The following is a 13576-nucleotide window of genomic DNA, read 5'->3' on the forward strand; positions in this document are numbered from 1 at the left end:
CGTAGGAGCAAGGCCAGTCCTTGTCAGGCTCACTCTCCCAAAAATCCAAAATTTATCCAAAACAATTTCTCAAACAATTTTCCAAACAATTTTCTGAAGCAGTTTTCTAAAAGAACTACGTAACCCTGATTTCTCACATGAGAATACGTAGGAGCAAGGTCAATCCTTGTCGGGCCCAAAAAGCTAAAAAATATTGTTTGTTTCTTTCGAGTTTTATTTTAAGGGAAAGTTAAACACTTTGAAAACCACATCCACATTCGCACATTTAGTTAAAGGTACTGCCTTAGGGCAGGCGTTGTAGGGTGCTAATACCTTCCCTACACGTAACCGACTCCCGAACCAAGAATCTGGTTCAATTTGACCATGCCTTATCATTTTATGGTTTTTCCGTAGTTTTCCAGAATAAACTATGGTGGCGACTCCAAAAAATCTCTTTTCAATATATTTATCTTCTTTTTATTGGATCGTCGTCCCGTCGCGATTCCGGTTGCGACACTCACACTTATAAATTCATAGTTAATATATATCTACACATGTTTTAAACTCAGATTTCAACTATAAACTCATAAATATAATTCGAATTCTTCTAACTTATTCTTCTGTCTCTCTCTTCATTGGCATTGGATCAGACGACAATCCTTCATCTGCTCCCGTATAACGAATTATACGATCATCGCACATACCCAAACACAAAACAAACACAAACAAGTAGGGTGAGTTAACATGCAACAAATCATTTAAAACATGTATAATTACCTTGATATAAACATCATTTAATAATTATGTTCGACACCCTCATACCACAATTCCTATTAGACACTCGTCTCACAATACCCAATAGACGCCACAATACCCAATAGACACTCATCCGGATGATACGTTGATGAGCGGTCACGGGAGGTTATGCACTTGGAATGACTTCTACTTCTTCTTACAAATACACTTCCAAAATACTTCATACCATTCACAAGGTTAGTCCCCTCACTATGTCCAAAACCGGCACATAGACCAGGACCTCCTGCTCCTCTCACCACATAATTCATCCCTCTCTACTTGAGAATAGATGATTATTAGAGTATCAGGATAACCTCCAACTACGGGACCCTCAACATCAACATATACACAAATACCATAATATTACTGAATCTCTCCACGAGACTCATGCCATACTCATATTCCTCAACTCACATTATACCCCTACAAAATCTCCCCATAATACTCATAACATGTTCAGATGCATAAATTCAAATGCAATATGTCAACACTCAATTTCGTCCGGATTGACTAAATAATTTGTTTTATTGTTTTATCCTCATAAAAGGAAAAATTAAAAAAAAAATGTGTGTTTATATAAAAAGAAAAAAGTATATAATAAAAAATTATTAAAAAAAAAAAAGTAAAAAAAAAAATAGGATGAAGCGTTCGTCCTTCTTTGGGTGCGTTCGGTTTTTGCCACTGTTGCTGTGACCGTTCGTCCTCAACCGTGAGCCTTCAGCACGTTTGGACGTTCGTCCTCCGCTTCAACCGTTCGGTTATCATCCAGCTTTCGTCCTCTGTGTTCCAGCGTTCGGTCTTGGTGTACGACTGATCTTTAGCGCTCGTTTCTTTAACGTTCGGCATGCATGACCGTTCGTCCAAACTCTGAGGCGTTCGCTCGTTGCAGGAACCGAGTACCACATAGGTTCCATCTTGTGACTGTTCGACCGTTCGTCCTCTCCTCTGCCGTTCGTCCTTTTTCACTATTGGACCGTTCGGCCAGTATTCAAGCTTGCGAGCGTTCGTCCTCTTTGATCAAGCGTTCGTCCTCTGTCGTTCGTCCTTCCCCAATGTTACAGAGGACGTTCGTCCGAACATTGGTCGCTCGTCCTTCCCCACTGTTACTGTAGACGTTCGTCCAAACTGTTCAACCGTTCGTTCTTTACCTCTGTTACTGTGGCCGCTCGTCCAAACAGTGACCGTTCGTCCTCACACACTCGTCCTTTTTCACTATTCGGCCGTTCGGGCATGTGTTAATTTGGGACGTTCGTCCTCAGTTTCAAACCGCTCGTCCGTGCCTTTTGCGAACGTTCGTCCTCATCTTAAAGCGTTCGTCCCGGTCTTTCAGGACGTTCGTCCTTTACACTGTTCGACCGTTCGGCATCTCGTTTCCTCTGGACGTTCGTCATCAACCGTTCGGCCTGACAAGGTTTCCGTTCGGTCAGTGTTCAAGCTTGTGAGCGTTCGGTCTGTACTGTTTGAACGTTCGTTCTTAATTTGGTTTTGTTCTCAGTTTAGCGAACGTCCGAGCCGAGCGTTCGGTCTGTTCTAGATGTCGAGCGTTTGGCTAATGTTTGTGAGCGTTCGGTTTTCGTTGGTTGACCTGCTGAACGTTCGTTTTTTTCTACTATTTACGTTCGACCTGGACCAGTTTTGTTCTACCTTGTGAGCGTTCAACCTAAGCGTTCGTTCATCTTCGTGAACGGTCGTTCGTTTTGGTAGCAGGCTCTTGACTGAACGTCCAAAACTGGCTGCATTTTAAATTGATATGTCAGTGAGGATTCCCACAACTGCCGAAAATGTCTGCCATGTGAAAGCTGCAGACGGTATGGGTTTCGCGATTAAAAAAGGGGTGAAGCGGAGAATATTCCTGGCTAACACTTCCGTTTGTCTTCCACGAGCTTCCACATGACGCATCTGGAACGGCTGCCCTTGCAACTCTGTAATATCAGACTCCACTATCTCCACCTCCCGCTGCCGCTACCCACGACTATCAGTCTGACAAGCCACTCGCAGTATGGGTTTATGCGTAAGAAAGGGAGAAGAAGAGAATCACTTTGCTGGCACTCCCACCTGAGTTTGTCTCCCACGAGCGCCCATCTGGCTCCTCTGTACTGACTTCGGTTAGCCTCTGAAAGGCAAGCAGCTCACCTTCAGCAGGGGGAGCTGGAACAAAAAAAAGGGGAGGGATCTTCATCAAAACTATTCATTCATCATCCACCTCTGACCAGGTCCTTGGCCTCTCACGATGATCCCTTCGCGACACCACTGACCCCTCTCTGAACACCAACTCCTAAAGGCCACCACCTATCACCCAATGACCATCTCCACCCATATTCACCCACCGTTACAGCCACCCTCAAACACCTCATAACTACACTTCCATCACTCACTACACTTATCATCCTCACAGAACGACCCTTCATCCAGCTTCACCCACTGACAGGGGGACTTGACTATACGGCCGCCCATCTTCATCACATTCCCCATCTAACCCAACACTACAGTGGCAGTCACCGCATACTCATCCCGAACACCACCATCACCACCACGAGTCCCTACCGTATCCAACTCCACTATCTCCACTTCTCATCATCACTCACCTTGGTCTCCCACTCACCTTCAACACCCATGACTATCAACCTAAAAACTCCATTGCCTGCAACCATCATCGATATTCATTTACCACATTACTGAACACCATGACCTTCAACTCCAACATTGCATGACCACCACCATCACCAACACCTCACGGGTCAGCCACCCAAAAGCCGCCTTCACCTCCATATTCCCACATAGCCAACAACTCCCGGGACCAAACACCACTATTGGCCTTCATCTCCTCCCTCACGCTACTCACCTGATTCACCCGTAACTACTTAAGGAACGGAGACATCACTTCGAGAACTGGGGAAGGGACGCCTTGTTGAAAGAGAAAGCCAACCAAAGAGAGGAAGAGGAGATCGGACGCACGGGGATAGCAAAGAGTGAACCAAGCTTCAAGAGGTAAGTAATACCTTCCACTTTTTGATTTACTGAGTTTGGATATTTGAACTTGAATATGTCTCCATTATATTGATGCTAAATTTGCATGAGTTAAGTTTGCATGTGTGCATTGTGTTGTGAATATTTGCGTATGTCTGATACCAAACATTCATTACATCCAACCATCTTGACATCCACGGCCATTTGTTAAACACCTTACGTCCACTACCTATCTTCACCCATCTTCATCATATTCCCATCTAACCCTACACCACAGTGACAGTCACCGTAAGCAGCCCCCGAAACCACTTTCTTCACTGTGCCATGCGGCAACAGCGCCTCCACAATCAATGTAACAGCCACCACTGCGAGTCACCGCTGGACTGACCCCCCACCCCAGCTCATCTGCAACCCAAACCCACTCCGCCTTCACTTCACCACCGCAAGCCACCATGAAGCTTCCATCACGCACCACCACGTTAAAACTCTGCATGTAGCAGTCTCCATCACAATCTCCTATACCCAAACCACGACCAACTTCATCATCTTCATCCTTACCATTCGGCCAACACCTCCAACTTCTTCTCCATCATCTCCAGCACCTGGGAGGCACTGGCTCCTTCTGTTTCTTCATCCTGACCTCACGGCCTTTACCTCCAACACCGAACAATCATCACACCCAACCATCTGGACACCCACGGCCACCGCTAACACGCACGGCCAGACACCCATATTCACACACTCCAGCCTACCATTTTCATCCTCACCTTCAACACGGTCATCAACAAAACCCATTCGTTTCAACTCTCAACCCAATTCCAACTCTCAAGATTTCCTGCACAAAGTTTTTTGGAAGAGTTTGAGTCTGTGGAGCGTGCCGCTAGGGTGGCGGTGGCAGCGGCGTAGAAGAGAAGGAGGGAGGTAGAGCAGCCAGGGCTTGGCGCGGCAACTGGCAGGATCTAAGGCAGCCATCCGAGCACTGGCTGCGGCCAGTCTTGGCGTTCGGTGTCGCCGGCGAGGCTGTGGGGTGAAGTGGGTGCTTGAGTGGTGGAGCGAATATATGAGGGAGAGACTTGGATTTTGGATGTTGGGTGCAAGTGATAAAATGAGAGGAAGGAAGAAGAACCCCCAATGAGTTTCTGAGTAAAGGAACTCTGGGCCTGGACTAGCCAATACGTAGCGCACCCCCACTTCCCATTCACACCTCACTCCGCTTTCTGCAAACAACAAGGAGATTTGGGCATTGGGCTCATTTCGGTTCTGACACCCGATTTTACTACTGCACCCCATCTTGGGCCTCTACCAAGAATTTTGAGTGGCACCCCTGGTTTTATCTCTACACTCCTATTTTTGTTGGGCTATTCCTGTTTCTTTTTGTCTTATTTATTTGTTTATTCATTTTATTTTATGTAACCCCCTTGTAAGATAATCCCATCCCTCTGTACTATATTTGTTTTATTTATTTGTCAAACACTGCACACACTCTTTTTTTTATATATGTAATGAACAGAAATCACAAAAAATAAATAAATAAAATAATAATAATTCTCTTTCTTCAAAAATACCAAAAATACGTTTTAAAGGTTTAGGCACATGTGTGATCGCACGCATCGTCCTTGTGCCAAAAACCTTTTCTCTTTCTTCGAAATACCAAAAATACGTTTTAAAGGTTTAGGCACATGTGTGATCGCACGCATCGTCCTTGTGCCGAAAACCTTTTCTCTTTCTTCAATAATAATAACAAAAATATGTTCCAAAGGTTTAGGCACATGTGTGATCGCACGCATCGTCCTTGTGCTAAAAACCTTTTCTCTCTTTTAAATTAAATTACAAAAAAATATGTTTTAAAGGTTTAGGCACATGTGTGATCGCACGCATCGTCCTTGTGCTAAAAACCTTTTCATTCTCTTAAATAAAAAAAAAATACCAAAAAATATAAAAATCCTCAGAAAACTAAAAACATCTACTTTTTTCAAAACTACGAACAATATCGCCAGAACTACGTGATCCTTGATTCTCCATCAAAAGTGGAGATACGTAGGAGCAAGGCCAGTCCTTGTCAGGCTTACTCTCCCAAAAATCCAAATCATTTTCCAAACGAATTCTCAAACAATTTTCAAGCAAATTTCTCAAACAGTTTTCAAAAGAACTACGTAACCCTGATTTCTCACATGAGAATACGTAGGAGCAAGGTCAATCCTTGTCGGGCCCCAAAAAGCTAAAAAATATTGTTTGTTTCTTTAGAGTTTTATTTCAAGGGAATGTTAAACACTTTGAAAACCACATCCACATTCGCGCATTTAGTTAAAGGTATTGCCTTAGGGCAGGCGTTGTAGGGTGCTAATACCTTCCCTACACGTAACCGACTCCCGAACCAAGAATCTGGTTCAATTTGACCATGCCTTATCATTTTATGGTTTTTCCGTAGTTTTCCAGAATAAACTATGGTGGCGACTCCAAAATCTCTTTTTTCAAAATTAATCTTTTTTTTATTGGATCGTCGTCCCGTCGCGATTCCGGTTGCGACAGATGGCGACTCCACTGGGGAGATAAAGAGAGTCAGGCCATTTAATTAAATGTGCGAATTCAATGTGGTTTTTCTTTGTGTTTTTCTTCCCTTTCTTTTTCTTTATCTTTGTTGGATATTTGTCATAATTGTATATGTGTTTGTTTTGATTACATTGAACCCTAGGATAGAAAACATGTTATATCTGCCTGGGAATTTTCTGGTTGTTTTGCAGGTGAGGGTTTGGGGTGTACAATTGCATTCTCCCTTCACACACACACAATATGCATATCATGAGTGGGGCCCTATACCCGGGTCTGAGCGCAACTTAGAAATAGAGGGGTTGTGTAGCGGTGTCATTTGGGACATACTTCCTGTTTGGCTATCGTGAGAACCCCAGCCAGAGTCTGTTCTCTTCATTTGTGTCTCCACATCTAGTTGATTACTCTGACTGTTGTGGAGAAACAGTGAAAAGAGCCATAGCTCTGGTGGCCTGATTTAAGCATTAGGAAGCTATCCTTGTGAGTGCATATATTTGGCCTTAGAACTTCAGTCATCCAACCTTTGATAAGGCACAAAAGGGAGAAATGTGTATTCTTATAACCCTCTTGTTCGCTTAATAAAAATCACGCACCTTGTACATATCCTTATATCTCTTTATCTTTTTTTTCTTTCTTTCTTTCGCTTTTTCCTTTTTCTTCGCTCATTGTTTTTTTTTTATAATCTTGTCACGTTTTGTGGATTCTAGTCAAAAATTATAAAGTTGTGATTAAGGCCTTAAGCTAAAAAATGGAAATTAACATGGAATTTGAGTCAAGGGGTATAAGAATTTGGTGAGTTTGTTAGAGGGGAAGAATTTGGGAAAATATTAAATGCAAGTCTTGAGGCCAAAGCTCTATACAACTAAATCGGGCAATATACCCATGTCCCGTCCTGGCTGAAGTTTATGGGACCCTTAATCGTTGTTACAAACTTAAAGAGGGAAAGATGTTATGTTGTCTACCAGTGGTGTATTTGTGGTTCATTTCCCATGAGACTGAAGACGCCTTAAATTCCCTGTACCCCATGGACGAATTATTGTAGTATGTAATCGATTACAAGGACATTGTAAACGATTACCCGAGAGAAAATTGGATTTTGTACAAAAAGTCCATCACAGGTACTCAGTCAGGTGAACATGGGTCACCATTGGAAAAAGAAGTGATTTTTAGGAACTTTTGCACTTGTCTTAGGCTGTTCCTTGTGAACCACATGTGAAAAGAGTAAATGAATGGGCGCAACTTTGTGCAAGTTTAAACGAAGAACAAGTTAAATGGTGTGTCCCTTGGCAGCGTAGATCGCAGATGATATATCATTGCGGGAGCTAAAAATGAGCTTGGAAGAGTCTCCAATAAATTATAGAGATGAACCAACCACAAGGCACGCAGAAACGCTCGTCACACATGCAGCGCCAAGTGAACGTTCGTCCAGCTCTCTGAAGACGACGCTCGTCCTGGAGCAGAAGAGGACGCTCGTTTTAAAGAGGACGCTCGTCCAGATGACGTGAGAAGAGGACGTTCGTCCATGACGCTGAGGATGATCGTCCAGGCAGAAATGGACGCTCGGCCAGGATATAAGAGGGCGTTCGTCCAGTGGGATAAGAGGGCGCTCGTCCAAGATTTGGGACGCTCGTCCAGGACGTTTAGAGAGGGCGCTCGTCCAAGATTTAGGACGCTCGTCCAGGCCAGAGAATAGGACGCTCGTCCAGATTTCAGTGGACGCTCGTCCACTTTTGATTTTTCTATGGGCGCTTTAGTCCAGAAATTCGAAGGGCTTACTGTCTTTGGTTCTTTGGAGGTGCATCTCACTTAGAGGAGAGTTTGGAGGGCTGCTAGGGCTCGTGGGAACACTCCCTTCTTCCTATTGGATTCTTCATCTTCTTCCATGGCCTTTTCATCTTGTGAGGAATGAACTTTTGGTGAAATGTTTCATCAAGTTAAAGACACTTGGGGGTAATGTTGTTCGCTTCAAGGGAGACCCAAGAGTAGGGACTATTAATGGAAGTTTCCCTTAGCCAATGGATTGCAGAAAGGGTTAAGACAATCAAGTTGTAATTCACATTAATTTCCCCTACCCAATTTGTGAAAAGAAATTTCAAAATGATGAGCAGTGGATAGAAACAACAATGACAAAACTAGAGAAGGAATGTTGCCATTCAGCTAAAAGGGGACATAAAGATTGATGAGTCAGATGAAGGAATGTGATGACTAAAGCCTGCGATGGTTGACCAAGAATTCCTATGTCTAGCATTTTGGGGATTTCTGAATGATGAACCACCTTATTAACTCTGTTTCGTGTTAATTTCCAAAATTATACCGGGGCAAATATTTTCACAGCTATATAGTTTCTGACTAGAGAATTTGAACTATGTTTTCTTTTCTTTTCTTTTCTTTTTTATTTTTATTTTTCTTTTTTCTTAATTTGTTTCAAAAAAAATACAGCTAAGCATCTAAGACACCCTAAAGGACACGAACCAGTGGCAAAATCATGGAGAACCAAGTAGAAGTTCAAGAGGGAATGAAAGCCGATATCCGACAGCTGAAGGAACAAATGAGACAGGTCCTAAAGACCCTGGATGCCTTACGAAATCCTGGATGTTTATGCACACAACGATCACAACAAGGAGTTCCAGAAGCACAAACTTTCCCTTCCTATGGTCTCCCCCCGAATTATACTCCACCCTCAGGAGTGGACTCGAGACATCTTGATACTCAAAAGGCCGAAGGTAATGCAGTTGAAGTAGAAGACGAGTCTGGGGCAACCACTTTCACAATTCCTAGGCAGACGATCCAACCAAGTATTGAGAGCATGATAATGAAAAAACAACCTGAGACGAAGTCTCCATCTTCTGTCATTACACCAGCAGATTTTAAGGATGATAAGAGTATATTAGAAGTCCTTGAAAAGAGGTTGAGAGCCATAGAGGGTGAAGGAAGTTTTGAATGTGGAGATGCTAAAAAGCTATGTTTAGTTCCTGATGTGGTGATACCTCCAAAGTTCAGGCTGCCAGAGTTCGAGAAATATCGGGGAAATACTTGCCCGAGGGGCCATATAAGCATGTACTGCAGGAAAATGGCAGCTTATGCCCGCGATGAAAAACTTTTGATTCATTTCTTCCAAGAAAGTTTAATTGACGAGGCTCTAACTTGGTACATGCGCTTAGAAACTACTCACATCTACTCATGGAAAGATCTGGTTGAGGCATTCCTAAGGCAGTATGGATATAATAAAGATTTGACACCTGATAGAGCACAACTGAAGAACACGGTGAAGAAAGAGTCTGAATCATTCAGAAAATATGCCCAAAGGTGGAGAGAGATAGCTGCTCAAGTAGAACCGCGTCTGAGCGACAAGGAGATGACTACCACGTTTTTGAGTACTCTGCAACCACCATTTTATGAGCACATGTTAAACATCTCAATTTCCTCAAGTTTTACTGACATAGTAATAATTGGAGAGAGGGTTGAGAATGGCATAAGAAATGGAAAAATTGCACTAGGCCCAGAGCTAGTAGCCAGTTTAAACGATTATGGTCCTGGATATGAGAAGGATAAGAAGCGAAGAGCTAATTCCCATTTTACTGCCTATCCTCAAATGTCACATTCCTATGGGTCCAGTCGAGCCATTGAGCGAAGAAATTACAATCGCGATGAGAAGGTCGCCCACTTCACTCCTATTCCTATGACCTATACAGAGCTACTACCAGATCTTCTCCGTAGAAACCTAATGAAGATTTGTCCAACAAGGCCTATACGACCTCCGTACCCAAAGAACTATGACGTAAATGCCAGGTGTGATTATCATGCAGGAGCGTGTGGACATTCAACTGAGGCATGCAAGGCTCTAAAACGTAAAGTGCAATCTTTGATTGATTCAGGATGTTTAAAGTTTGAAGAAATGCAATCCAGCACTGTGGCTAGGCGTGAGTTCACCTCTACAAATGCCATGGACGAGTGAAGAGGACTCTCGGATTATTTAGGAAAGCATAAGTTATCGTAAAAGTTGGAACTGATGTTGTTTTGCTCGAGCTTTAATTTGTCTTCCTATGAGGTTTATGCTCATTGATGTCACGCTTTCATCCATGATTTGTTAATGTAAACTTTCATTACTTGGTATCTCCGAGGTTTACTGGAAATCATGTCCTAATAGGGTGTCGAAAAAAAATAATAAAAAAAAAAAACAAAAAAACAAAAACAAATGAAAATCATGAGTCGCTTGTCTTTATTGCAAATTGCCAAATTCCTGTTTTTCGAAAATAGCAAATTTGAAAATCAAAAACAAGGTTACAGTGTCAGATTTTCCCCAATTTATTGCGAGGCATGTTTTCCATCTTTACATTTGTGTCAGCGTGTATTTCATCATGTTTTCCATCAAAGGCTTATCTTGAGCCCATTTCTTCGTTGTTTCATGCAAATAATTTTGAGTTTTACTCCGGTTCTCATCTTTCGAAGTTAATTTTTCTTATCTTCCTTCATTGTAAATTTTTTTTTTAGGTCCTCTTCTTCTTTGTTTTAAAGGTTTATTCGATTAGAATTTTTTCTTTGGACCAAATAAAAGGAAAAAGCATAAAAATCCATTTCATTTCACCATCAAGAGAGATTTTACAGTAAGGTCGGAAAGTTGATTTTGAACAATGACATCATTCTGAATACACTCATACGATCTTAACATTTGATAAATGAAATAAAAATGCATAAAAAAGAAAAAAAAAAGCAGATATAACAAAGAAGTGCAAGGTCACAAATTCAAATAAAAAACAAAAAAAAAGAAAGCAAAAAAATAAAGCAGATAACGAAAGCAAATAAACAGTGTTCGTGGTTCGATCACGGGTGATCGTTAAGTTACAAACCATGAAAATAAAAAAAAAAGGGAAATTCAGCGAAAAAATTCCCGAGCTGGTTGCGGTGGTCTGAGGGAGAGCTCCGTCGAGGGAGCTCTGGTCCGGAATGTGAGATGCATGGGTGGAGCGATTTGTCGTCCGTCCCTGTCGTCGTCAATGATGATCGGAACGGGGAACAAGTTCAGCAGCCTCGGCGCCCTCATGATCACCCAGTCGTATTCTTTCCAAAAAAAAAAAAAAAACAAACAAAAAATTTTGTCAATAATAAGAAGAGGAGAAAATTTTCAAAAAAAAAAAAGATGGAGGTGATCGGGATGCTTACCATACATATATAGCGGCAGTTGTGAAAACTGAGTGCCAGTGGGGTCTATCTCCGCTTGCCAGCGCCTGACCCGATTGCCGTGATTGTTGAACCAGCAGTGCACGTTGTATTCGCTGGCATCTGCGAGGGTCCTTAGTCGAGACGCGATCTCGACAACTTGCGCTCTGCTTGGGTGTGTGACCCCAAAGTTGTAGATTCTGGTCATCATCTTGACCTGATCGTCGGTAGGTCGCCACCGCTGACCGGTGTACCTCTCCATCTCCATCTCGCTCATCTTTCCTCTTTAAGTTTTCTGGAAAAAAAAAATAATAAAAAGTAAAAAGAACAAAAAACATAACAAAAGCATAAAACAAAAAAATATTTTCAGTGTTTTCTTTTTTCGTTTTTGTTTCCTTTTAAGTTTATTTTGTCCGGTCGGTCTTTGTTATTTTAGTGTCTGGTCTCGGATCTGTTTCACGGTCCTTGTAAGAGGGTCCTAAACGGATCTATGTCCTTTTGTCCTTGTCCATTTGGTCCATGTTCGATTCATACAAATAAATTCTCTTTTTAAGTTTTCTGATTTTATGGGGTACGTGGCGTTGTTCTACCCGATTGTCTCTGCCATACCTTCAATCGAAGGGAGATTAACGTCTGGTTTCCAGCCTATATACCCCTTAAATTTAAGACAGTTGTGTTTTTAAGTGTTTTAAGTTTTTAAAATTAAAAAAAAAAAAGAGAAAAGAGAAAAGAGGACTCAGAAAGAAATGCAGAGAAAGGCGAGAGGGAAATAAAAGCAGACAAAGTGGAAAGCAGAAGAAAATAGAAGAGCTTGCAGGAAAGGAAAGCAGAAAAGAAAAACATAAAGGGGAGAGGGGAAGTAAAACAAAAACAGAAAGCGAAAGCATAAAAGAAAAGAAGAAACAGAAAGCTAAAGAGTAAAGGGCAAGAACAGAAAGCGTAAAGGAAAGCAAAAAAAGAAAGTGGGAAAGCATGTAGGGAAATGAAGAGGAAGAGCGAAAAAGCCTAAAGGAAGGGAAGAGAGATTTAGAGTTCAGAAGACTTACCTGGAAGGAGAAGGGCTTGCAGAAGCTTGTCGGAGGACTCAGAGCCTTCGAAGGCACGCGGGGGCAGAAGCTCCTCGCAGGAACTCAGACGCTCTCAAAGGACGCTCAAGGAAGAGAGAGAAAGGGAGAGCAAGAGAGAGAGAGAGATCAGAAAATGCCGCCCAACGCGGAGGAGTTCTCGACTTATAGCCAAGCAAATCCACTGTGGCTACAGTTCCAGTCGCTGCAACCGTCTGGTGTCGGTCTGATTTCTTTCTGAATTCATAAAAAAAATTTGAAAATCTGAAAACGGGTAGGGTTTTGTTGGGTCGATCCGGCCCAATTCAAGACTTCTTGGATGACCCGATTTCACCAAAAATAATAAAACAAAAAAATCAAAAATATGATAAATGGAAAATTTTCAAAAATATATAAGTCGAGTGATGTAAAATTTGAAGTGTTCAAAATTGTTTTTCATTTGCATGATAAAGGACATTTTCAGGTTCATTGGGCCTCATTACCATGTTAGCCTTCTTTGAACCCAATTCTTTCTGAAATATAAATTTGAGTGAAGAATTATTTTGGCATGTTTATAATTTTCACATCACACCATTTTGTTTGATTTTTATTCCTTCTTCTTCTACATTTTGAATAAATCTAAGAACAAAAATATTGAATAAGGAACAGTGCTCGAGCCCATTAGGCCCAATGGCCTTCGTGGTTTTCTCTCGAGTCTACTTCTTTTGAAAATATGTCAAAAATATTTTGTTTTCGCATTTTTGATGTTGAATGATGTTTTGTACATTTGTTCAAATTGACTTGTGTAATTTTCTTTGCGTTTGTAACAAAAAAATTTGAGAATGAAAGGTGGACAGTTTTTGAGCCCATTAGGCCCCTTTGTCATATGTGGTTTCTCCTGAACCAGTGCATCTGAATTTCCGAAAAATAAAAATCCTTGTTTGTGTAGATTTTGTGTTTTCAATTCATATTTTCCCTTTTCATTTGTGTGAACAATTATTTGTGCAAAAAAAAAAATGCTTTCATTGTCATCTTCTTGTGACAAGTTCACACGGCTCAGGTCATCTGATCCATTGGGTCAATGTGCC

The 13576-nt window shown here is 41.7% G+C and overlaps 1 protein-coding gene across 1 annotated transcript; it reads left to right on the plus strand.

The window, feature by feature from the left end:
* Positions 1-8773: 8773 nt before the first annotated feature.
* On the plus strand, positions 8774-10243 carry LOC128195743 (uncharacterized). The gene has a single exon (XM_052874141.1). It carries the CDS (start codon positions 8774-8776, stop codon positions 10241-10243), a length of 1470 nt encoding a protein of 489 aa, XP_052730101.1.
* Positions 10244-13576: the final 3333 nt, after the last annotated feature.

The sequence above is a fragment of the Vigna angularis genome, chromosome 3, assembly GCF_016808095.1.
Source record: "Vigna angularis cultivar LongXiaoDou No.4 chromosome 3, ASM1680809v1, whole genome shotgun sequence".
Taxonomy (NCBI): domain Eukaryota; kingdom Viridiplantae; phylum Streptophyta; class Magnoliopsida; order Fabales; family Fabaceae; genus Vigna; species Vigna angularis.

What these genes read in the sequence shown, in the direction of transcription:
- LOC128195743 (XM_052874141.1), top strand. Translation starts at nt 8,774, where the DNA reads ATGGAGAACCAAGTAGAAGTTCAAGAGGGAATGAAAGCCGATATCCGA.